We start from the raw sequence: 25,723 nt of genomic DNA on the forward strand, positions 1-25,723 counted from the left end.
GTCATCGAACAGCTACGGCGACCAGTACCGCTGGACAAATACCCGGATTGAGGAGGCTTTCTGCACAGACCGTCAGGAACAGGTTGAGAGAGGCTGGTTTACGTGCCAGAAGACCTTATTTTGGCCCTGTGCTTCGACAACAACATCGTCGACATCGAGTTCAATGGTGCACCAACGTTCAGGCCTGGAACCTACCGAATTGGCGTAGAATCTGGTTCAGTGATGAATCACGATTTCTATTGGAACGACGCGATGGAAGAATGCGGGTGTACAGACGTCGACGTGAACGTTTCTCCGACGCTTGCGTTCCCCAGGTGGACAGATTCGGCCGGGGCGGTGTTATGATGTGGGGAGCGATCACCTGCCGTAGGAGAAGTGATTTGGTGATGATCCAGGGCAACCTGACAGCTCAACGGTACTGTGACGAAATCCTACGCCCACACCTCCTTCCAATCATTGATCGCGAGAGGGAGTTGTTTCAATGCCAGGCCCCACACAGCACGTCACACTAGAGACTTCCTCCAGAACCACAACATCAATGTGCTCCCCTGGCCCTCAAGATCACCGGACTTAAACCCGATCGAACATCTGTGGGATGCCCTGGACAGACGGGTGCGACGCCGTAACCCTCAGCCCCAGACACTTCAGCAACTCGCACAGGCACTACAGGCAGAGTGGGCTGCGATTGGGCAACACGAGATTCTGAGACTTATTCGTTCGATGCCGAGGCGATGCCGTGCAGTTCTGGATGCCCACGGTGGTCACACGAGGTATTGACTTCAGCGCCACCACACGTCTCCATGTGACACTCAAACTGACTTTCCTCGAGTTGGTGCCAAAGACAGATCAGTCTGCATTCCCAGTGTGCAATTTCGCTATATTTCATTTTTGACTCATAAAGCCTACAAGATGTTTCAAAATAAACATAAAAATACAGTTGAAATTCCTATATGCGTTTCTTTTTTGGGAGAGTATATATGTATGTGGGCTATAGATAATCCGGACAACCCCGTGATTGATATTATGAGAAACGATTCATGCCGTAATGTACGTTGACACAACTTCCACCAAGTACCATTAACACACGATTCGTTAAGTCGCCCACTGGCGGTATGGGTAACCTTGTGGTTGAAGTGTTAGCTCATCGCGCCGAAGACCCAGGTTCGATTTCCCATATGGGTACAATCTGTGAAGCCAATTTCTGGTGTCTCACGCCATGATATTGCTGGAATATTACTCACTATACCCACTCACTAACTCACCTCTTAAATGACCGACCCTTGAAGATGCCGGGATAGAATAGGTCTTCACTCACTCACTCACTCACTTAAATGACCAGTAAACGTTACTGACGACCATTTCTTACCCCGGTTTAGACCTGAATCTCTCTGTAGGTGTAAGGGGCGGTGGGGTAGCCTAGTGATTAAAGCGTTCGCTCGTCACGCCGATGACCCGGGTTCGATTTCCCACATGGGCACAATGTGTGAAGCCCATTTCCGGTGTCCCCCGCCGTGATATTGCTGGAATATTGCTAAAAGCGGCGTAAAACCATACTCACTCACTCACTCTGTAGGTGTAAGGCAATAACGGACTTTTTATCACGAAGAACGGTTTAATTATTGCAAATTACACTTTAACCACAACAATTATTAGAAAAACTTGTGGGATTGATCTTGGTCTTCAACTCACCAATCATTCCATTATTTACTCAAACCTCATGTTCCTAGATAGCTGTTTTCAAAAACACGTGTACTTGTAATGCAAATCGGGTTGTTTTTGTAGAACATTGAACGAAATAGCACGTCTTGAAATTTTGCGAGTGTACCCGATTAACAGCATACCCGGATAAATATCACCCCCACGTCCTGACCCCCCAACACATTAGTTTGTACAAACATCAGTGTCCCCTGGGGGAATTGTCACATCCATGGTGCCTCCCATCAAAAGACTGCGACAGCGTTAGACGTGCTCTGTACACAAAACACTAGACCGCCAGTGTCACTACAAGCATAAGTGTACCCTTCTGAGGGCCGCACAAGCCGCGATATTTGCTCGTTTCATGACGATAAGTGTGGTTCATAGAAAACATCCACGCGCGGAGAGCTCATTGCTTTACTGCGGTTGGAATTAGTCGCATCCATAGACATGCGCGGCGAATATATACGGCTAACAATCGTAATGCTTACATTGAACAAATTAACTCTACCCCAACCGTCGCTACACGCTTGCTAACAATGTGGACACAAATCTAACGTTGGTGTAAAATAAGGTCCAGCTTCCAAACCTGAAACCTTAAAGAAATATACGATATTTTTTCTTAAAGGTAAAACGTTCGCTCTCAACAATAAACCAAGAGAGTTAATTGTGCATTTGTGGTTTCCCTTGTTCAGTTGGTGACGTTTCTTGTGCCGGTTCTTTACATGCAAAACAATAAAAAAAAGGTCACGCAAATGTTGTTTACCTCAACAACAATGAGTAGAATACAAAACATTTTGTTTTCAATGCAGCAGTTCCTATCACTATTCATGCAACATAATTTAATCAAATTGTCTAAATATACAGACAATACAATATATTTGCTTACAAGAGAGAAAATGTTATGTTAAATACTGCCCTTCACTATTTCGCGAAAGATCGTGAAAAAATAATAGTGTGGGAGGGTCACTACTTTTGCACACTCATGGTAGAAAAATCTCCGCCCCTCCCCTTATAAACCACTGTTCCCTTACATCAATATTTTCTTGTATGGCTGCCAAGCGAATACAAAAGTATGGTCACAAAAGAATGTTGGTTGGCAATACATTTGCGAAACACAGGTAAAACTTGTCTATGTTCTGGCCAATGTTCAACAATATTTTTGCAGTGCTATCAAATTCCTAGTTCCCGGCGAAAGGATGGACGTATGCTTGTACGGTATTGTGAACTTCCAAGATCCACCTGTTTCCTTTAAGTTGTTTGTCATACCTGTGATTGTCTTCTTAAAGGGGGACTCTTGTCGAGTCAGTGACCCCGTTAGCCGCCTCTTACAAGCATGGGTTACTGAAGATCAATTCTAACCCGGATCTTCACGGGTCCAACGAATCGGGAGTAACCAAGCTTCCCTGCATGGAAGAGTCTTTGTACAAACGGATCCTGCTTTAATACAGTCGGGGTTTCGTGCTGTCCGAGAAAATGGTAGTACCAATGACACATATTCACAATGCAGGCAAAGTTCAAAAACAGACGCCTGTGAAGAACATCATTGACTGCAAGTGGGTATTCCAAAGTTGACAAATTCACACCAGATTTCCATGACTCATGTTAAATTGTCAAGAAACACGTTTTCACTGTATATTTTCTTTGTGCACTTTCTGACGATGAGACATGCTCATAATGAACATAACATGCTCCTGGTGCACATGTTACTTGGACGACAACTGTTTCTAATAGTGTCAGACACCTGTGTACGTCTGGCGATCACGAGACGGAACATAATAAACACTGCCAGGTGTGTTTGTTGTTTAACCGCCGCACTCAACAATATTCCAGTGATATGGCGGCCGTCATTAATAAAAAATAATAATCTGGTCTGGACCAGACAATCTAGTGATTGATATCAAAAGCAGAGATCTACACAATTCGAGTGCGATGACAACCAACACACTGACATATACCACAGATCCCATCAGTCGCCTATTACGACAAGCATGAGTTGCTGTTCAAAAAAGATCAATTCTAAAGCGGTTCTACTGGACACGATCAGGTGATGACATGCCCCTGTTGTCCCTGACCTTCCTTCAGCAAGGGAAATAATCGAGCGACCCACAGGTGTTCAAATTTGATTGTATTCAGTATTCTTTCTCTTTCTGTAACATACATATAACCCAAGATGACCGATCAGGTGAGTGTGTGACACCGATCGCTATTGTCTGTGTGAAGTAGTCGTGAGGAAATGTTGATATGGTCAGGGGCATGCGCTCTAGAATAGTTCCACCGGAAATGAGCTTGATTCGATAGGGAAGTGGTGCTCCGCTACACCCATTACGTCCACACAAACCCGGAAATAACCGCCCGGTCGCTCAGCATTTGCGGATAGGTCCAGACCTATGTTCCCAAAACAGACATACACAGGGCCCTGTCGTGTCCCTTCAGTCTAACACAATAAACCAAGACGTTATGTATACAAACACAACGCTAAAAACAGAACAAGTCGACGTAGACAATGGTGTTTGCCAATCACGGAACCTTTTCCTGAAATCTGCCTCTTAGTTCTCGATAACAAGTGAAAGGTTTCGCACTGGATGTGTTGTAACTTGTCTATTTTCCTACCTGGTCTCTTGAAAGGGTCTTTGAGGTGGAGTTGGTGACGTCAGCGAGAAATGGCTTCCTCTGAAAGAAAGTAAATATATATTACACGGAGAATAATACCACTTACTTTTTAGATTTGTTTTTGTTGATTGAAAAAAGAACCATGTTCTTTGCACGTTTCCAGATGCTTGTGCGAAATGTTGAGACTGAATACCTGTCTGTATTCAGCGTCTTGCCCCTGGAGCAACACTTGAAGAATAAAACGGTACCCCGTAACAGCCGACTCCAATGAGGATCAGATGGTAACAATGTGTGACCACGGTCCGGTTCCACAAAGCGATCTTAACGCCAAAATGGATGTAACACCTTTCACATAGCAAGACGACTGTCCTAGCACCAGCCTAGTGGTTAAAGCGTTTGCTCGTCACGCCGAAGTCCTGGGTTCGATTCTCCACATGGGTACAATGTGTGAAGCCCATTTCCGGTATGCCCCGCTGTGATATTGCTGTGATATTGCTAAAAGCGGCGTAAAACTAAACTCACTCACTTACCAAGATTGCCGGGTCGCACAGAACGTAATCATCCGATATTATTCATTTACACGGAATTAACATTACGAAGTCGGCTGTATTGGCCGTGGTCACACTTGTACCCTAACATAGAAATACGACTATTGTAGCGCCTAGATAACTGTGTGGAGTAAGTGAGTTTTATGTTCGCCACTTTTAGCAATATGCCAACAATATCACTCCAGACACGGGCTTCAAACATTGTACTCATGTGGGGAATCGAACCCAGGTCTAAAGCGGGATGAGCGAATGCTTTAACCACTAGGCTACACAGCCGCCTGTATGTAAAGGAACCATGGGCGTTTGAATATCGTCGCATGTAGACAACGTGCCTATAAAAGCACCGTTGTAAGTTATGGCACCCACGGCTGAGGATTTATGAGACAATACCATAAACATATTGCTCTACTTGGACACCTCAGGAACATTCAAATAGAAATTACAGTAGGTTTTCTCAGCACAATCGTTGTCGTATGGCCATCCATAGTTCCAGAACAGCTATCATATAAACTACCGGGCAAAAGAAATTTATTACTTTAAAGTAATTGTTTAATATAAAAACGCTGGTACGGGTGTGAACCCAATCAACCCATGCAGAAAACATTCGCCAAAACGCAACACGGTCCCGATAACACGACAACAACTTAGCTGTCCGAAAACTTCCTTCGAATCTTGCATTTTTCAAAACGTGAAAAACGTTGATTCAAACTCACGTGCATGATAGTGGTATAAATACCGATGTTGGACACAGCAGGCAAACAGTAAGCAAAAACAAAACAAAAAAAACCCCAAAAAGCAAATAAAAACAACCCAAAATACCAACTCACTTTGAATATGCCAAGACTTACGCAAGCGCAACGAGACAGCACGATCGATGTGGCCAATATGGAGGCTTCACAACGTCCCCTGGCATGAACCTTCAACAGCAACCAGGCCACTATCAGCAAACTGATAAACCGCTACCAGCAATCAGGCCAGACCCAAGATTGCCCAAGATCAGGAAGACCACGAGTCACGACACCGGCCAAGACCGCTACATCCGGCAGATCCACCTCTGGAACAGATTCGTGACGGCGACAGCACTAGGACACGCCTTCAGCAGACGAACAGTCCTTCCACGACTTGGTATGGCTGGTATACGAGAATACCGTCCCTTCAGTGGAATGGCTGTGACCCGTCTACACCGTCAACGCAGGCTGGAATGGTCACAAACTGTACATCGGTGGAAGCGACGTGACTGGGAGAGAGTGTTCTTTACAGATGAAAGTTGGTTTAGTCGGTTCAGAAAAGATGGCAGAGTTCGACGTAGAGGAAAGCGACTTGCGCCAAACTGCGTTCAAGATGTGCATCCGTTCGATGGAGGAAGCGTCATGGTATGGCGCGGCATTTGTGGACAGAGACCAATCTCACAAACGTCTTTGTTTGTATTTTTTGGTCAAGTGAAGTCGGTGATAACGTTTTTTGTCCGCTAGTTTATTACGAACTGGGTTGTGACAGCCATGTTTCAAGGTGTTGTTGTTTTACATTTTGTAGGTCAGTCCGAGGAGCTCTCAGGTAGACTAATAACGCCGTCGAAAGCGTGCGCAAGCCTTCGCTTAACAAACTGAGACCAGTCTTAACTTCGAGGTACATTACTTCAGAACAATTTCTTAATAAACACAGGTGAAGAATGGTAAAGTTGTCTCTTTATGTGCAATTGTCGTCTGTTGTCTTATTGGGGCATAAATTTGCACAGCGTCCAGGAAACTGAGATACGGAAACTTATTTTTATTTCACATCGGAATGAAAATTGAGGGAGGGTCTGAGTTTGAAAAGATAAAAAAGCCCCCACAAAAAACAACAACAACAAAAAACAAAACAAAAAAAAAACAAACAAACAAAACAAAAAACAAAACAAAACAAAAACGGACAGCCCAACAGACTGACAGTGCGTCTACTTGCCGAAGATGCAACCCATTTCCTCTAACTGATGTAACAATTAAATTGTCGAGTGACATGACCAGTTGTGTCCAACAGCAATATCACTGGCGGATGGTTCCAAAGTCGAAACCATTCTGAAGACAATAATTTCATTTTTAGGAGGACACCCTAGTCGCTGCACCGCCGCCATATAGCTGGAATATTACTGAGTTCGCCGTTGATCAACAAACCAACAAACCAAACAGTCACTACTTTTTTTTTATTCTGAGAGGAGAAATAATTCAATTCAGCCATTGTGAAAGTAGTATCTGAACTGCAGTGTGATGGGGAAGTTCAGTAGATAAATCGTCGTCTCGTAACGCCGGGTTCGATGCCCGCAACCCTGTTATGTGTCTCTTTCAGTAGTCCAGTTGAAGTAGAGCATTCCCATTACATGACCACACTTGGTTGAGTACAAAACTGCAAACAATGGCTTATTTCAAGATTTTCACCTAAAAACTATTCGCATAAATAAAAACGGAGAATACAAGCATGGACAGATCTTCCCAGCAGCTGGCTTTCCTTGCGCCTAGAACTGAACCACTGTATTTGTTGACATACGACCCCTGTTGATGATAGTTCAGACCTCGGTGCCGCCACCAACCCATGTGCTGATTAATGGCACATAGACCCAGACAGGGAATTACCCCACGATGTAACAAGTTTATTTTCAATTGCCTAATGTGTTACAGTCCAATAAAGGTTGCTGCATGAACAAACATTGCCTTACCGGCCCGCCATTCTCTCACCTGGTCTCACTCACCACAGCGCCACCTAGTGCGAAGTTTTCGTATTATTTGAAACAACATTTTAAGATGTTTCAATATTGATAAAATGTGTCTAAATAACTGTTAGTTACACGCCCACTCGGAAGGTTTGGTTAGGAGCCATTGTTTGATTCGGTGGCCACATTAGAGAATGAAGACTTAAATTTATGTGTTTAGCACGAACGTGAGTTCAATTTTAATCCCAGACAGGAGAACATGTTTTTCACATGCAGTCGCGTCGTGTATTTTTGAAAGTAGCAATCACATCTACATGCATTTGGCACGTAGATACATTCTCCTGTGTTTTCTGGTGTGTACTAATTAACCAATGCGTGCGTCATCAACAAAGATTAATTTTGTAGACGCAATAACAGTTCAATTCCTGTCCTATTTCACGGATGCTAATTCGGTGCATTGTGTATATGGCGTACGTCATCTTTCCTTTTGTGTTACAAAAAGCGTGTTAGTATATCACTTGATAATATACCCACGTCAAAGACGACACAAGAACGGTAACCTTTGATAGAGCAACCGGAACTATTACCGAAAGTGACCAAGAGGAATGAAATGTTCTGTAATATAACTTGCATTAGCAGGCTACTTGCAGCCTCGTTGTGAAATGTCTCGCGTGTAACATGACGTCACGTACAGTCTCGTGTGAGGATCATGTGACTGACATTTATGCTCTAATTACTCCACCCGACGTGAGCAGTGGAGTGGCATTAAAGATCATATTCACCATATAGGATATTGCATGACGGTTTTACTGAATGAAAAACAGGTTCTAAATGTCAAGAGCTACTTTGCTTTTTTCCGTTCGTCGTAACACGAGGGGTGTAAGTTTTTCATCGGTAGTGCATGTAATGGCATATGGCTGTGCACCTGGGGTTAACCTCAAGTGTACCTAGGCAAGACAGATAACGAGTTCCAGGGTTCAAGGGCAAGCGAGCCGGGATCTGGGTTGGTGCTGTTGCTTGATGTTGGAAGTGTTGCTGTTGGTGGTGCTGGTGTTGGTGTCCGTATTTGTTGGTGTTGTTGATGGTGTGTGCGTGCGTGCGTGCGTGCGTCATGTGTGTGTGTGTGTGTGTGTGTGTGTGTGTGTGTGTGTGTGTGTGTGTGTGTGTGTGTGTGTGTGTGTGTGTGTGTGTGTGAGTGTGAGGGCTTGGCGGATGCGTACTTTTGCTTGTTTTAAAGTGAGAACAAATGCCAAAGGGAATGTTTGGTCGAATGAAATCATAATGGTGTATTGTGCGTGTAACTGAGATGCTGTTACACTGGTGATGATGGTATATCATGTGAGCCATGATTAATGGAGAGATGGATTGTTCGGCGTGTGAAGGTTACTCGAATGCATTGAACGATCATTCTATCAACCAGCGGTTTCTCTGGTCCAGGCTCGACAAGGCCAATACACACCATCCACACTATATATCGTACAAGTTACGAATGGGATTGATTAGCGCCATTCCAGCAATATCTTGGTAAATAAGTGAGTTCATCACGGCGGGGGGATACCACACATTTTACCCATGGTGGGAATCGAACCCGGGTTTTCGGCGTGACCAGCGAACGCTTTAACCACTTTGCTACCCAACGCCCTCCGAATTAGATTGCAAAAATGTCTAGTAAAAGTTGAAAAGCACTATCATAATAACGCATATTATCACATTTATGCAAGAAAACGCGTTTACAACGCAAATACCAGCCTGTTTGGCCTCTTTTAGCAAAGATCCAGGTTGGAACTGATCTTCAACAACCCATGATTGTCGTTAGAGGAGACTAACGGGATTGGGTGGTCCACAGGCAAACTGTAGCGCAAACAGGGTTGCGCAACAAAGAGAAAATGACCAGTCTTCGTATATGCGAGTGTTGCGCAACCCTGTTTGCGCTACAGTTTGCCTGTGGGTGGTCAGGCTCGCTGACTTGGTTGACACACGTAATCGTATCCCAATTGTGTAGATCGATGCTTATGTTGTTGATCACTGGATTGTCTGGTCGAGACTCGATTATTAACAGGCCGCTGCCAGAACAATGCAGCAGACTAGAACAATGTACAAAAACCTCGTTGGACACTAGTTCTATAACAGGATATCTATACCTATGATTTACGATATGTGCTCCTGGGGTCTGTTTTATGTACTACTATTTAATGGTTCGTTTTAGTTTATTCCAATGCTTCACGTGTACCCAGATCATCCAAGAATTGCCCATAGTGCAACAGCGTAATACAAACCACGTGATCATCTGTAACCAATCAGCGGCGCTATCAAAAACAAATCTGTAATGTTATTCAACGTGCGTGCTTGAGTGACCTTTATCTGTGCTGTTATTGCAAACACATCACGACTTGGATTGGAAAACAAGTGAACGACCTCTGTGTGTTCTTGCGAGATCTCACGAGATTCAGCGAGTTGATACAATAACGCTTCAGCCATAGGTGCGTAGAAGGGCGATATAGGGTAGCCCCGCGGTTAAGGCGTTTACTCGTCCCACCAAAGACCCAAGTTCCGTTCCACATGTGCGCAGTTTTAAACCGGTATTCGTATTGTCTACATTTTGATAATGCTACAATATGTCTAAAAACGACGTCACACTTACATACGAGTTGGGTTTTACGCCGGCATATGCAATATTCCAGCAGTATTACGGAGTGGGACGCCAGAGATGGGCTTCAAACATTATACATTGCGGGGCATCGAACCCGAGTCTTCGGTGTGACGAGCTAACGCTTTAACCACTTGGCTACCCCCACCGCCCCACATACGTGTACGAAGCGTTAGATGGCGGTCATCGTCCAGGATAATGGCTTCTACTCGGAAGCTCAAGTTCGCATTGGATTGCAGAGTTGTGGCCCCTCTCCTGACAGGATCCAATGATGGAGGTTCAAATCATAGTTTCGCCCTGATTATTGATTCTTGGTTCAGCCCCCGAATTGTTAATACCTTCACTTCACTTTTCTTTTTTTTCATCTTTATTTTTTCACCAACAGGAGCTTCACTATTCGGATTCCAGGTTCCATTTTTTTCTTGCTGTGTCTTTATGTTTAGGATGAAAACAACTAATCTAGTTAGGTGAGTGAGTGAGGGAACTGAGTGTCACGCCGCTTAAGCACTATTCAACGGTATCTCGCGCTGACCAGAAATTGTCTTTATACGCTGGAGCCAATGTGGGGATCGAAAACCGATCTTCGAAGTGTTGACCGAACACCAGGCTATACCCCGCCTCCCCCTAATTAAGTGAACATAGAACTGGAATACGCGCTGGTGCATTTTCTTCCATTCCTCTAGGGGCAGTGGGGTAGTCTGGTTGTTAAAGCGTCACGCCGAATGCCCAGGTTCGATTCCACACATGGGTTATATGTGTGAAGCCCATTTCTGGTGTCCCCCCGTCGTGATATTGCTGGAATATTGCTAAAAGCGGCGTAAAACGTAACTCATTCACTCTTCAATTCCTCTTTCCTTTTTTCATTGATTGTTTACAGTATTTAAGTATTGTATACAGTATTCATGTCTAAACTAACGAATGTATAAATAACAGTATATTTTTCATTTTCAACAAAAATATATAATTTGAGTTTAAATAGAGATCGTTCACAACGGCCATGATTTCCATGTCCCCACTAACTATACAGGGCGGCCTGTGACCTTGATATTTGTAACCTTTCTCAATATATTGCTTGTCGGATGTTGTCTTTAAAAATGTAAATCTATTTGCTCATAGGATAAAACTGGTATTTCAAACAGTTGTGTGTTTAACTATTACTGATCTACGCAATTTGGATGCGATGACTTATATCAAAAAGTCTGACCACCCGATCCCGTTAGTCGCATCTTGCAACAAGGATGGGTTTCTGAAGATTAATTCTAACCCGGTTCTTCAGGGCTTTGTCTAACCGCTTTGGGTTATTTTATTAATTAGGGGCGGTGGGGTAGCCCAGTGGTTAAAGCGTCTGCTCATCACGCCGAAGAAATACGATTACAGGTTTGAAGTTCGATTCCCCACATGGGTACAATGTGTGAAGCCCATTTCTGGTGTCCCCTGTCGTGATATTGCTGGAATATTGCTAAAAGCGGCGTAAAACGTAACTCATTCACTCTTCAATTCCTCTTTCCTTTTTTCATTGATTGTTTACAGTATTTAAGTATTGTATACAGTATTCATGTCTTAACTAACGAATGTATAAATAACAGTATATTTTTCATTTTCAACAAAAATATATAATTTGAGTTTAAATAGAGATCGTTCACAACGGCCATGATTTCCATACCCCCACTAACTATACACGGCGGCCTGTGACCTTGATATTTGTAACCTTTCTCAATATATTGCTTGTCGGATGTTGTCTTTAAAAATGTAAATCTATTTGCTCATAGGATAAAACTGGTATTTAACAAACAGTTGTGTGTTTAACTATTACTGATCTACCCAATTTGGATGCGATGACTTATATCAAAAAGTCTGACCACCCGATACCGTTAGTCGCATCTTGCAACAAGGATGGGTTTCTGAAGATTAATTCTAACCCGGTTCTTCAGGGCTTTGTCTAACCGCTTTGAGTTATTTTATTAATTAGGGGCGGTGGGGTAGCCCAGTGGTTAAAGCGTTTGCTCATCACGCCGAAGACCCGAGTTCGAATCCCCACATGGGTACAATGTGTGAAGCCCATTTCTGGTGTCCCCTGTCGTGATATTGCTGGAATATTGCTAAAAGCAATATTCATTATTTTATTCATTCATTCATTCTTTTAGTAATTACCCAAAAGTAAACCTTTAGCAGTGGATGTAGACTATCGTTTAGTCTCTTTTGATGGGGCACAACATTTCCTTTTAAATTGAAAAGGAGCCCCAGCGAGAAGGGAGATACAGACCTGAGGAAATCTACGCTTCCTTCATTTAGGTCTTATGCATCGCAGAAAGGGCTAGGAGAAAAATGCGGTTCTGGTACTGTGAGACAGACAAGGCCGGACAGGAAGAACTGAAAAATTGCAGCAGTTTTGCTGCGCATTGTACTGGATAACCCGCAGTAGTATATCAAATTCTTAAAACAAAGATTGGACAAATGGACCGAATTATCATGTGACCGATGCGTTGTTTAAATGCCCTGATTACGATGCTCTAGGGCGGAAACGACTGCGTCCTTCATTTCCCGCGAACTTTGAATTGTCGTATGATAGCAGCAGCACCTTACGGGATGTTTTCACGCACCTGTTAAAGATCATGTATTCCATCCTTCATCACGAATACAGCATGGATAAGGTTAAAACGTCAGCCACACAACCTTGACCCTTTGACGTGACCTTGACATTACATGCACAGAAGACGTAGGCCATGTTAAAACAGAACAGCCGAAGAAATACGATTACAGGTTTGAAAGTTTAACGGCAAAAGAGACATGTCTGCCAAAACCTGTCATTATTTTTGAAACTGCGCATGCGTTACTCGAGAGGCCCATGTCTAGACATTTAATCTGAGTTGTATGATGTATATTTGGACGTCTGTGAGTTCCTTTGTGATTCTGCCAGCGATATCGGAAGTGTTTGTTTTTAAACAGTTATCAAAGCTCATCAATTCGCCGCACAACTGGATGCTTGAGGCAATTATTGTGTGTGGCTTCTGGCTTACAGCCCGGATGTTCTGTCTGTTGTAATTTTATCTGTGATGGTGGCGATTACTTGCGGGAAATCACTGAAGAGTATCATACGCCCCTCTGGACATTTAACGGCCTACCAGTTTGATGAGTGAACAAGGAAATTACGTTGTTCCTTCTCTTTCACCACTGCACGTCAAGACCCGGGTTCGATTCCCCACGTGGATACTATAATGTGTGTGAAGCCCATTTCTGGTGTCCCCGTGATATTGCCGAGTATTGCTAAAAGCAGGGTTACACCATATACACTGGTAACTATCTTTCACCTCTTTGCTAAACAAAGTGAGCAACCGTGCTAAAACTGGTCTTCTGCATCCCATGCTTATCGAGACGTCATTGTGTGGTTGATGCATATCATATCATATATTGTCAGTCACTGGACTGTCTGGTCCAGGCTCGATAATGTTAACAACAACCTTCGAACAACAAACCATCATTTTATAACAAAGAAGAACTTTGCTAAAATTTACAAACTGACAGACCGCGATACATACATAAGACTTGAACTAGTGGATTACGCCGGTTTTAGTAACATCCCAGTAACAACAAAGCTGGGCCATCAGAAATAAATAATTGCATTAATGTAGGGAATTCTCAAACTGGAGAAGAAGAAGCGATGGATTCCTGTAGAATATCGCCACAACATGATATCTCTGTCTTTCATGATGGTTTCCATTGTGATGTGTCCGCTTCCGTTGTCTAGTGGACAGAGCCCAGCCCAGCCCAGAGACAACGCAGGGACGGATTCCATTAGAATGCCATGACACCATCAACACTCAGTCTACCATGATGTTGGTGTGGTGTCCATGGTGGCCGATTCCTTGGTCTAGTGGACAGTGCGTCGCCACTAGAATGGAAGGTCGGTAGTTTGATCCCCTTCCTGTCATGCCAATAAGCGTTATGGCTGCCGGGATAGTATGGACCCCACTGGATCCGGAATACAAGGATCATCGCTCATACTCTCAATAACTGATTTGCATGTTTCCAACTATTATTTACAGGCACCTCAACCGACTGCACCACCGATGGCACTGACACTTACCCAAAACACGTGTCAGTTCAGTGACGGTCGAGCGACACGGGCTGTATATGCGAATATTGCCCTGCGACATCTGCAGTGTGCACCGCACTGCATACAGTCTAACCCAGCAGCACGTGCAGGCGATGACGTAACACTCTTGATCACGCGATAAACACCTTAACAGTTTAGATCCGTTACCTGTCAAGGATTTATGTTCAACCCTCTGTAATATGTAGACCACCAAAATATTTACCTCTTCAAACACACACACTGTCCACGACAACGCCCAACACTGTAATTTACAGGGAAACATGGCTGTGTCTGTACCGGTTGGTGCAAGAGAGGGTCATCAGTGGATTGGGTCATTGTCCTGTGCTGGTGACTCATTATGTGAGGTGAGGTGAAATTGGGTTTAACGTCGTGCTTGAGAATATTTCGCTCATATGACGACGTGCATGCGTGTGTATGTGTATGTGCGGCTGCTTGTACTAGCCCAGACTTAAGCTGGTTTTATAGTGCTAGCCCACTGAGATACCATGCCACAGTTAAGCAAGAATACCCCACTCAGACACATTATACTGACTCCGAGCCGACCAGTCCTTGTTGTACCCATTAATACCGAGCGCCAGGCAGGGACAAACAAGTACCATATTTTAACGTCTTTTGGTATGACGCGGTCGGGGATCGAACCCGCGACCTTCCGCTCTCCGGGCGGACGCTCTATGTGACTCATTATGTGATTTGGAAAATGTTTTCTAATGAGGTAGTTGGCCCGGCGGTAAAGGTGATCACCTTCGCCAGGTTCGATTCCCTTCATGAATCTTCATTTCGTGATATATACGCTTGCCTAACATCCCACCCCGTTCCCATAGCGGGACGGTGGTTTACCCTAGTGGTTAAAGCGTTCGCTCGCCATGAGGAAGAGCCGGATTCGACCCGTACTGGCTTTGTCTGTGGAGATCACTTGTAGTATCCCACCCCGTTATATTCCTAGTATAGTTGGGGCAGTGGGGTAGTCTAGTGGTTAAAGCGTTGGCTCGTCACGCCGAAGACCCGGGTTCGAATCCATACATGGTACAATGTGTGAAGCCCATTTCTGGTGTCCCCCGCCGTGATATTGCTGGAATATTGCTAAAAGCGGCGTAAAACCAAACTCAGTCAGTCAGTCAGACTGGTATAGTTGCGGTATAAAAAACGCTCACTCACTCACTCACTCACATAGGGGGGGATGGGGTAGCCTAGCGGTTAAAGCGTTCGCTCGTCACGCTGAAGACACATGTTCGATTCCCTACATTAGTACAATGTGTGAAGCCCATTTCTGGTGTTTCCCGCCGTGATATTGCTGGAATATTGCTAAAAGCGGCGTAAAGCTAATTAACTCACACGCTCACTTTGCTATAGGTTACACAATGGAAATTGCCCAAAAATAATCTGTGAAACGCTGGGCCCTATATTTAATGGGTCTTTGCCCTCTTGCAATGCTGAAAAAGGTTAATCATGTCCAATTCCTAGAATAGGAATCGCCGGCCTTCCATTTTAAAGGCGTGATGCTTGGTGCTTGGAAACATATAAGGGAGGGATTTTACACACGATTCCACGACCTTCTATGCACAACAAGCATCTCAATATTACGGTGTGTTTTCCCGAAGATTAAAACTATTTTATTTCTGAAATACCAAACGCTGGATTTTAAATATATATTCCTGATTTGAACAAAATATATAAAGATCACAATCGGAGTTGATGTTGAGAAATACGGTCCAATGTAACAAGTGCTCTGAAATTGTTAAAAGAGATGAGCATTATGTTCTAATTTGCAGCGTGCAAGAATGATATGGATTGACGTATATTCGCATGGGAGCAACCTGGTGTATGTCCAAAAACATTCTTTCATTGGGTTTTAAAAAGTCATGTCCTATGAAATTAAAATGCCCCGCAAAAATCGAACTCACATGCTGAATAGTACCTTAAAATGAAACAACAAGCAAGAGTGTCTTTACCGGAACGTCGCATCATAATAAACTCTGTCAAAAGAAACGCAACCCCTGTCCTCCAGATATGAAAATTCGTTTGAATGAAGTTATTGCTTCCAAACTAAATTTTATTCGAATGTATTGAAATTATACACGTAATTAATGAAGATTACCATCCAAACAACTGCATTTGTACGCATAAGTGTATTTTATTGCTTATTCCGTCACAACGCATGAAATAACCCTCATGGTGACTTCGCACAAAAACCACATACAAATCATGAAATGGCAGTTAATGTAGAGGTGTATAAAGCCCATGTGCTTTCGTATTATATTCATTCATTTGTCGCCGAAAAGCTGTGTTAAAAATGCCACGATTGAGTGCTGCCGACCGAAATATCGCCATTGGTCGTGTTCAAAGCCGGAGAAAGTTTTGGAACTGTTGCACGGCACCTAAATGTTCACAAAACAACGATATCCCGACTTTGGAGCCGCTACAACAACTTCAATTTGACCAACGATCGCCCGAGAAGTGGAAGGCCAAGAATCACGACCCCCCTTCAAGATCGGTACATCCGGGTCCATCACCTGCGTAATCGGCATGCCCTACCAACCGTGACTGCCACACAAATACCAGGTTTGAGGAGAGTGTCAGCTCAAACGATTAGGAACCGTCTGAAAGAAGCGGGTTTACGTGCCTGTAGACCAGTTGTTGGACCTGTACTACGCCCCCTACATCGACGCCGACGACTCAGGTGGTGCAACAACGTAAGGATACGGACTTTACAAAGCTGGAGGCGCATCTGGTTTTCTGATGAATCACGTTTTCTTTTGCAACGTCACGACCGAATACAACCAGAAATCAGACTTGGTGATCGTTCCAGGGAACCTGACAGCCCAACGTTACACCAACCACGTGTTAAAGCTTCACCTTCTCCCGATTATTGACCAACAGACACAGATTTTTCAACGGGACAACGCCCGGCCTCATACAGCACGTGCAACAATGAACTTTCTGCAGAATTCCAACGTCAATGTCTTGCCATGGCCCTCTAAATCACCAGACCTCAACCCTATTGAACACCTGTGGGATACTCTGGATCGACGCGTACGTCAACGTCAGCCGCCGCCACAGACGCTGCAACAGCTCGCCGTTGCACTGCAGGAGGAGTGGTGCTCATACGAGATACTGAGAAAGACGCCCCCCTGGTGACAAACTGGTGTCTGTGAGATGACTTTTGAAATAACAATTTTAAACATGCCCATCTGGGTTATTATTCTGCCAAATTTCAGACTTCTGTCTTAAATAATAAAAATGCCGTGTCGTCCTAAAACTTCAGATCAAAATCTCTAAAATACAGGGGTTGCGTTTCTTTTTTGACAGAGTTTATAATGAAGAAGTTGTTATCCAAGAAGTATCATACCTTTCTTAATGGTGACGCAGTTGATACAGTATCATATTTGTGTTTTAGACCTTTCCTTTGACTGGATTGAGACCAGTAACGTTTTGATAGCTTCTGTAATTACTGACTGACTGACTGGCTGAGTTTGGTTTTACGCCGCTTTTAGCAATATTCCAGCAACATCACGGCGGGGGACACCAGAAATGGGCTTCACACATTGTACCCATGTGGGGATTCGAACCCGGGTCTTCGGCGTGACGAGCCAACGCTTTAACCATTAGGCTACCACCCCCACCCCGATCCTGTAATAAGGCTAAGCACTTAGCTGGATCGCGTGACTTCGCCTCGGCGCTTCCGACCATCGCTAATGCCATCAATTTCTGGGTTGTCTGGCTCAATCTTTGTATTTTGCTTTACATCTCATAACATATCGCAGAGATAGATTTGGTATTATCTGTCTGCGGCTTAAAATAACACTCATTCACTCTCAAAATACTCAACTTAAAACTCTTAATTAGAAGTGTTTTATTGAAATAACGAATGATGTTTGTCACGTTTACAAACACATGGACAATACAATAACGTTTTCAACGGCTTAAATAACAATTATCAGACAAAAGGTAAAAATATGGCACATTTCCGCTGAGCGGATATCACAGAAAAACAGAAATTACATCACACAGATGATATAAAAGTCCGTGAGTTGATCTAACTGAAGACATCTATAGCATGTGGGTCTTAAATGAAGTATCACATTGGGGCAGTGGGTCCAGTTTTCCATGGCCATAACTGACCATGCAGAGTTTCACCCTAAAGCTCTAACTAATGGACCTAGCGTTATGGTATCTACAATGAACTACTACTAATATTGCCCTTGTGGATCACTGGATCGGGCTCGCAATGTTCAGAGCTCTGGGGCCCTATCCACAAAACGTTCGTAGCTCTATGCCATTCGTAAGCCAATGGTAAAGTAAATAGCTGCGATAGGTCGTAACCTTACGAACGCTTTGTGGATCGGTCTCATGCTCGAACAAATATATGTGCAGCGGTAGAAATACATGCACTTGTGCAGCCGTTTAGGACAGTCGTAGTAGCACTATGTCGTAAATTTACGATTGTCGCTGGGTAAAGATTTGCGTAACTTTACAACAATGAAAACATCGTAACGTTGACATTGGCGTTTCTTTACGACATACGTGGCACAAAAATTGCTTTACGTAAGCTGAAACACTAAGCGTAGAGTAATGTAAAGGTCTGAACACAATGGTTGACTTAACTTTGTGAGTTGGACAGAGCTAAGATAAGCTTTTCTATAGTTTTCTAAATACTAGCTATTAGGAGGCCTTGCAATAGTCGTAGCATTATGTTTTGCGTAAGTTTACGATGCTCCTAAGATTGCATTACGGTATTCTGGCCAGTGTTAACTCCATGGAACAGCTACCTACGTGTCACGCTCACAATCATTTTATCCTTGGGTTTGACACTAGGAAACATGGTGATGCTAGAGTCCTTTACAATGTCAACATTCCACGTCCTCATCAGATTAATGATGAACACCCGTAGCAAGATGTCGGCGTATTCTTTTCCCGGACAGACCCGGGGAGCCACCCCCGAAGGCCAGGAATGCAGGCTTGGTATCTCTATTGAGCCAACGGTCGGGGTCGAAGCTCAGAGGGTCAGTGATAGCAGGGTCGTTCTCATGGGTTTCTCTGATCCCAGCTATGACTCGCCAGCCTTTTGGGATGTAGAAGTTCTGAAACAAGGAAGAGAACGATTTCATATACATATGTATAATATATACGTCAAAGTTACAGATGCTATCCAGGATTCTTCGTACCTATGTTGGGACTAAAGTGGAGTGAGTGAGTGACTGAGTGAGTATGGTGAAAAACAATATCACGGGCGTTAGGGGGGATTTGGGGACCACACATTCTACCATATGCAGAATCGAACCCTGTTCTTCGGCGTGACAAGCGAACGCTTTAGCCACTTGGATACCCGAACAATCGGAGATCGGATGGCTATGCTGGTAATGTAAAGCAATCGTAATTCAAAGACCTACACAGTCGTAGCGTCACCAACATTTATTTTACAGGTCAGGGTGTGTCAAAGAACCGTTAACAGCGTGAATCTTCGCTCATTATGTTGATACTAGTTTGCCTTGCAGAACTTCGATTATTTACAGGATGCCTGATCTAGCTGGAATATTGCGGCGTAAAATAATATTCATTCACTCAATCTCTAGGTGTATGGCCAACTGCCTGATCTGCCAACCTGTTCATAACATCATAGTTATAGCCGAATAGGAAAAGGATTTCATGAAAATATGTAATACAGAAGAAACGAAGACTTGCGCATCACAACAAACGTCAATCCACTTACGTGTGTTGTAAGTGGGATCAAGTTTGGGCAAAATACCAGCCTAGGCAAGTTCTATTTAAGTCACAAGAGCTTACTTTCTTTTTTTTTGTCTACTACAAGTGATGCAGAAAATACCCGCCCAAAGAGAAATAGATATGGTTATGGGACTGACACATAAGAACAAACCCAGTGGTTAATTCATTCAGAGTTTCAACAAAACTGCACGATTAATAAATGCGAAATTCAAAATCGCAAAATGACTTCCTTTTCCAACATGGCTAGAGAATTATCCAGTTGAGATGTGTTCGTGTTCAAAATCTTCACAGTGGTCTGTGGACTTATATACAGTATACTCTGGTTATAATGCCACCGTTTGTCCAGGAGAAAACATGGCATTATATCCAGGGTGGCATTATAACCAGGGGCAGTATAACCAGAGTGCACTGTACCAACAAGCACCTTCCTAAACTGGTCAATCAACTTTACTGCTACAGCAAAGTACACGGGACTCTGTATACTGGGTGCTGTATTTTCCAAACCCGCGTCCCTCTCTAGGTTATGGTGTCAGGCTACGCTGAGGAGCATGTCAGAGTAGAAATGCTGATCTATAACCATTTGAAGTAGCGGATGCTCTGGCCGGGACCACCCAGGAGCACAAAGGTTGAGGTGACAGGTGATATGAGGCAATGTCAGGTCGGAGCGGGTCACACTAGGTCATATCGGGTCATGTCGGAACACCTCGGGTCAGATTGGAGTACACCGGGTTGAGTCGACACTCCTCGGGTCACTTGTGACGGTGACCGAATGAAAGGGGGTGACTGCCTTAAAGCTATATTTAACACGAATGTATGTAAGGGGCTATCGTATATCACGTTGTGGTTGGAACACATCAGACAACCGAGTGAGTGAGTGGGTGGATGGGAGGGTAAGTGAGTGAGTGAGTGGGTGAGTGAGTGAGTGAGTGAGTGAGTGAGTGAGTGAGTGCCAGTTTGACGTGGGAGGAAAGCCCTTGGCCACAAAGCTCTTGGTCATCAGTAAACTTGAAAAAGAAGAAACGAATATAGATACCACTACAAATATCCGGGACTTGAACACTACCATCGTTGTTTTAACACTAAAAGGATTTTAATATGGCAGTATGGTTTTACGCCGCTTTTAGCAATGTTCCAGCAGTATCACGGCGGGTGACATAAGAAATTGGCATGACACATTGTACCTACGTGGGGAATCGAACCCGGGTCTTCATTGGGACGAGCGGACGCTTTAACTATTAGATTACCCAACCGCCTCCGCTTTATAAGAACCCTGTTACACATTTATGGGGGAAAAGACCCTTTTTCATTGATCAAGTTATCTGGAACACCGTGCATATTATTTAAATATGTGTTAGTTACTTAAACTTTCCATGCAATGATAATTTTATTATGGTATTTCGGGCTTTTGAAACACTGTAATATAGTGGAACACTCACATTGATTGTGAAGGCTTCCGTGACAGTTCTGTAGAAACCGCCAACAGGGGGCATTAATCTCATAGACTCCTTCAGCACTGCCCGAATGTAGGGCAGACCGCGCACCTGCTCCAAAGTGATATCTTCAGGGGCGTGGTCTCCACCAGTTCCACCCACCAGCCCCGCCTCCTCAAGTTCCACGTGTATCTTGTTGACAACCTCAGGGTGCCTGGCAAGAAGGTTGATGATGGCGAACATCCCCGAGCCATTGTTGTCGGCTCCGACAAACAGCAGTTCAAAGAGTGTTTCCAGCATCTGCAGTGGGGTCTGGGATCCGTGCAGGTCTGAGGTGGGCTGCAACGTCTCTGCAAGCACAGATGTCTGTTTGTTGCATGTGCTCTCAGTTTTGGAGATCTCTTCCATAATTGTCAACAGTCTTTTCTTCGCGTTGTAGGCCTAAAATAGAAAGGCAATAACTCAAATACATTGCTGCTACTTAGTGACTAGAAAACATCCAATATTTGAAATACATATAACGATTTGTTGATGAGACCGTATATACTTCAATAACAGAGCTGGGGCACTTGTTACCCGAATGCACCGTTATTCGCTGTACTGGGTTGAGAACCGTAAAACTATGATTGTGCGTGACATCTGGAGACCTGTATCATTTCGGTTTTTGCCTCTAACATTAAGTTGATACGCAGTGACATGGACGTTTGACACTTTTGTGTGCAATAAAGCCTCATGATGGTGCGGGTTAGAATTGGTCTTCAGCAACCCGAGGCGACTAGTGGGATTGGCAGGTCAGGCTCGCTGACTTGGTTGACACATGTCATCGTATCCAAATTGATCGATGCTCATGCTGTTGATCACTGGATTGTGTGGTCCAGACTCGATTATTTACAGACCGCCGTTATATAGCTGGAATATTGCTGAGCGCGGCGTAAAACAACAAACAAGAACTAAAAACAACTGACGAACAAGGTCGATAATCAGAAGACCCATGCCCTCAAACATTGCAGAATGACCGTGGATTACCTTATAATAGCTTGTGCCTGGGAAATACACAGGAAAACAGAACAAATTGTCTGTAAACTCCGACAACAGACTTCTGATCTCGTCAAGCTGAGCCGGCGATAAGTCCATGTCGAGCAGGAACCGTGACGCAACTTCCGCCGAGAGAGCTTTGCATGCTGGGTACATATCTATCACTTCCTGTTTGTCCCATTTCATAAGGTGCTCGTTGACAACCTTTGAGAATAGTGGTACGTGGTTTTGGAAGAAGTCGCGGGACAGATATTGAGTGAGGTGGCGCTTCCGTTCACGATGATGTGGTCCAGACGTGGTTGCAATGGCGCTATCACCGAGGAGACGTCGGACCGACACGGGGTAGAAGGACCTCACCTGACGACCCTCCATCTGTATCAGCTGTTTAATGTTTGCCTCACCAGTCACCCGCACAGCCGGACACCCGAACAGGTGCGTGCGGAAAATGGCGCCAAACTGCGTGCGACGTATACGGAAGAAATCATCCTGTAAAGATAGAATAAATCCGACTACACAAAATTCTAGAGAATCAAGTCTTTGCAGTTGAACATTATTGAGTGAACGTGATTGAAAGTATCTATTGAAATTATTGTTATCTTCCCGACCAGAAAAAGAGAGAGCTGGTTTAACATATAGGGACTTCCGGTACTAAGCTGGTTCCCGGCTCCCTTTGCGCGCAAACTTGCGATATGCGAGACTGGGCTCAGTTTAATTCCGATACCATATTTCCGGTTAAAAGCGTATATTCAAGAACCAGTTCTGGTTCCAAATATGACTTTACTAGACCGGACCAAGTGTACGCTGTGTACGGGAGTACTAAGGTCTCGCGAAGTGCCGTGACCTACTTACGGGCCCTATTATATCCATGTGGAAAGTCGAACCCGCTTTTGGACTGGGTGACCGAACACTTTTCCACAAGGCTACCAGTAGAACTGTATACATTATTGATCATCGCCATATCAAGTCCGAAGCCTGTCGATTTGATAGGATTCTGTTTAAAATTGTACCAGTTCGTACGTTTCGTAAGAAAAGATAGAATCAACTTTGAACGCCTCAATAGGTTTAGAAGTGCCTTAAAGATGTAACCAGTTTGGGATTTTTGTCAATCCATGTAAGTTCCATTTAACGGTAAACTCATCATAAATTTAACTTATTCAATTAATTTAAGATGAAAAAAAATAAATTAAATATTCAATATATTCCATATAATATTCCATATAATATTTACATTTATATTTATCAAAACCTGTTAAAAACGTCAATATTCAGACGAACCTTCTGTGAAGCAAGCAGATGGGTCTCGCCAAGAAACGGCAGGCCATTATTCCCCGGGGGTAGAGATTTGCCATCCCGTGGGGAGAGGCACGCCAGAGACTCTCGGTGCCAATATACCAGGAGGCAAACAGTCATGACAAACAGAATACACGTGACGAACAACGACACAAAACCATCATCGACATGGGTTGACCAGGCGCGAAGAAACACGGATTCCATCATGGTCTTGTGATTTTTACAAGGAGTGATGCTGTTACAGGTTTTATATTTTTTAGCCCATACTCGATATTTATACCGACAGTATTGCCGTCATCAATCACATGACATTACGCACGACGACGTGCTATTTGCATACATTATCCATACATAGTACCAGCTGTCATATAGTTCTACAATGGCAATCATACAGATTTGTACATCCATAGCCTCAGTCGGTCAGAGAAGGGAGGAGTCGAAATAAGCCCCGCCTTTCCCCTCCCACTTCGTGGTTGATGCATCGATAGATAATAGATTATTGATTTGTAAACAAACTGGGGATTTATTTATGAACATTATTATTTACAGCTATTCTACAAGCTGCATGGAAGATCAGAGGAACACTGTCATGCTTAGTATTAAAGTCATTTCAATGAATAAAACAATTCTTCAAATATGGACCAAGATAAGACTAGTAGCAAATACAGATATAAAACGCTTGATAGTAAAAGGTAAGATTTTTTTTCATATTAAATAAGCGAAATAAATCCAACTGTCCTTGTTTAATGATGGAGTTTTCAATTTCATTTTTTTTACTTAAACGGTTAGTAGAATAATAGTTATTAATAACATACTTATTTATTAGAATATGCTATCAAGTCCCAGTGATGAATTTCAACTAGGAGAAGGTGGCGAAATGGCTGCTGTTTCACATTCGTTTTAATATTTTATCATGTGTATCTATCAAGTATTTTTATATTTGAAGATGGAAGCTGTAGTTAGGCGAGTAGTACAATTATATGCCGCTTGTTTCAAGGGGTGAGATCACCAAGTATAATTCGGTCAGGCTGGTGATTCACATCAGATGGTGGGAATGTGTTGACATGTCTTTCAGAGTAAATTACACATTAACGTCTCAAGTCATTGTAATGTGCCGGTTAATGAGATGTACTATTTCCCCTTCCACATTCACGACTAATAACAAGAGATTGGGATGAAGGGACGTGGAAAGACCGTTGAACTAAGGAGGACACCCTGACCTAGATACAACAAAGCTCATATATGTAAATACAAAATAGGTAACTCTGACCCAGTTTTATCATGGTTTTTGATCCACCCAATTTTATGACGTAGGTTTTTGTGTGGTGTGTTGGTTCAGACAGTGCAAATGACTATGGTGAACGTGGCGTTTTAAGAAATCAGCAATGAAGTTCTATCAGAGATGAAGATGTTAGCTTCATGCAGTTCGGTGCTGAGTTCCAGACTTTTATACGTATGCATTGTAAGACCTTTGCGTACTGGAAGTGTGTTTGTGTGTTGTTTAACGTCACATCCAATACTATTCCAGCTGTACAACGGGGTCTGTAATTATTAGACTCGAGGTCAGGCAGCCCCGATTGATTGATGTCATGATGACATGTGTCAACCAAGTCAGCCAGTCTGACCACCGATCCCTTTCGTTGCCTCTTACGACAAACATAGATCGCTGAAAATGAATTCTATTTCTTATCTTCACGAAGGTTTAAATGATGTACATGTTTTGGTGGACTAGTGCTTTGATGCAAGACAGCTTTAAAGTGTATTCCAGTTATATCACAAAGCGTCTACGCTTATGGTCGTTACGCACATAGTGATGGTTGCAGCAAGTGACATCCACGAGCTAAGAAACATACTCAGAGAGGAACACATGATCAGCAGATATGATCCAGACTGTACTTAATAATAGGATCAGACTGACTGTACCTAGTAATAGGATCCAGACGGTAC

At 43.5% G+C, this 25,723-nt stretch overlaps 1 protein-coding gene across 1 annotated transcript; it reads right to left on the reverse strand.

Moving 5' to 3' along the window:
- Positions 1 to 19,168: 19,168 nt before the first annotated feature.
- LOC124267589 (cytochrome P450 26B1-like) lies at positions 19,169 to 23,980 on the reverse strand. Its single transcript, XM_046702545.1, has 4 exons — positions 23,762 to 23,980; positions 22,478 to 22,972; positions 21,458 to 21,892; positions 19,169 to 19,378 (listed from the first exon to the last, which is right to left on the reverse strand). Exons 1-4 carry the CDS (start codon positions 23,978 to 23,980, stop codon positions 19,169 to 19,171), a joined length of 1,359 nt encoding a protein of 452 aa, XP_046558501.1.
- Between the last annotated feature and the right edge of the window lie 1,743 nt (positions 23,981 to 25,723).

The sequence above is a fragment of the Haliotis rubra genome, unplaced genomic scaffold (genome assembly GCF_003918875.1).
Source record: "Haliotis rubra isolate DU_JTF1 unplaced genomic scaffold, ASM391887v1 Scf132, whole genome shotgun sequence".
NCBI lineage: Eukaryota > Metazoa > Mollusca > Gastropoda > Lepetellida > Haliotidae > Haliotis > Haliotis rubra.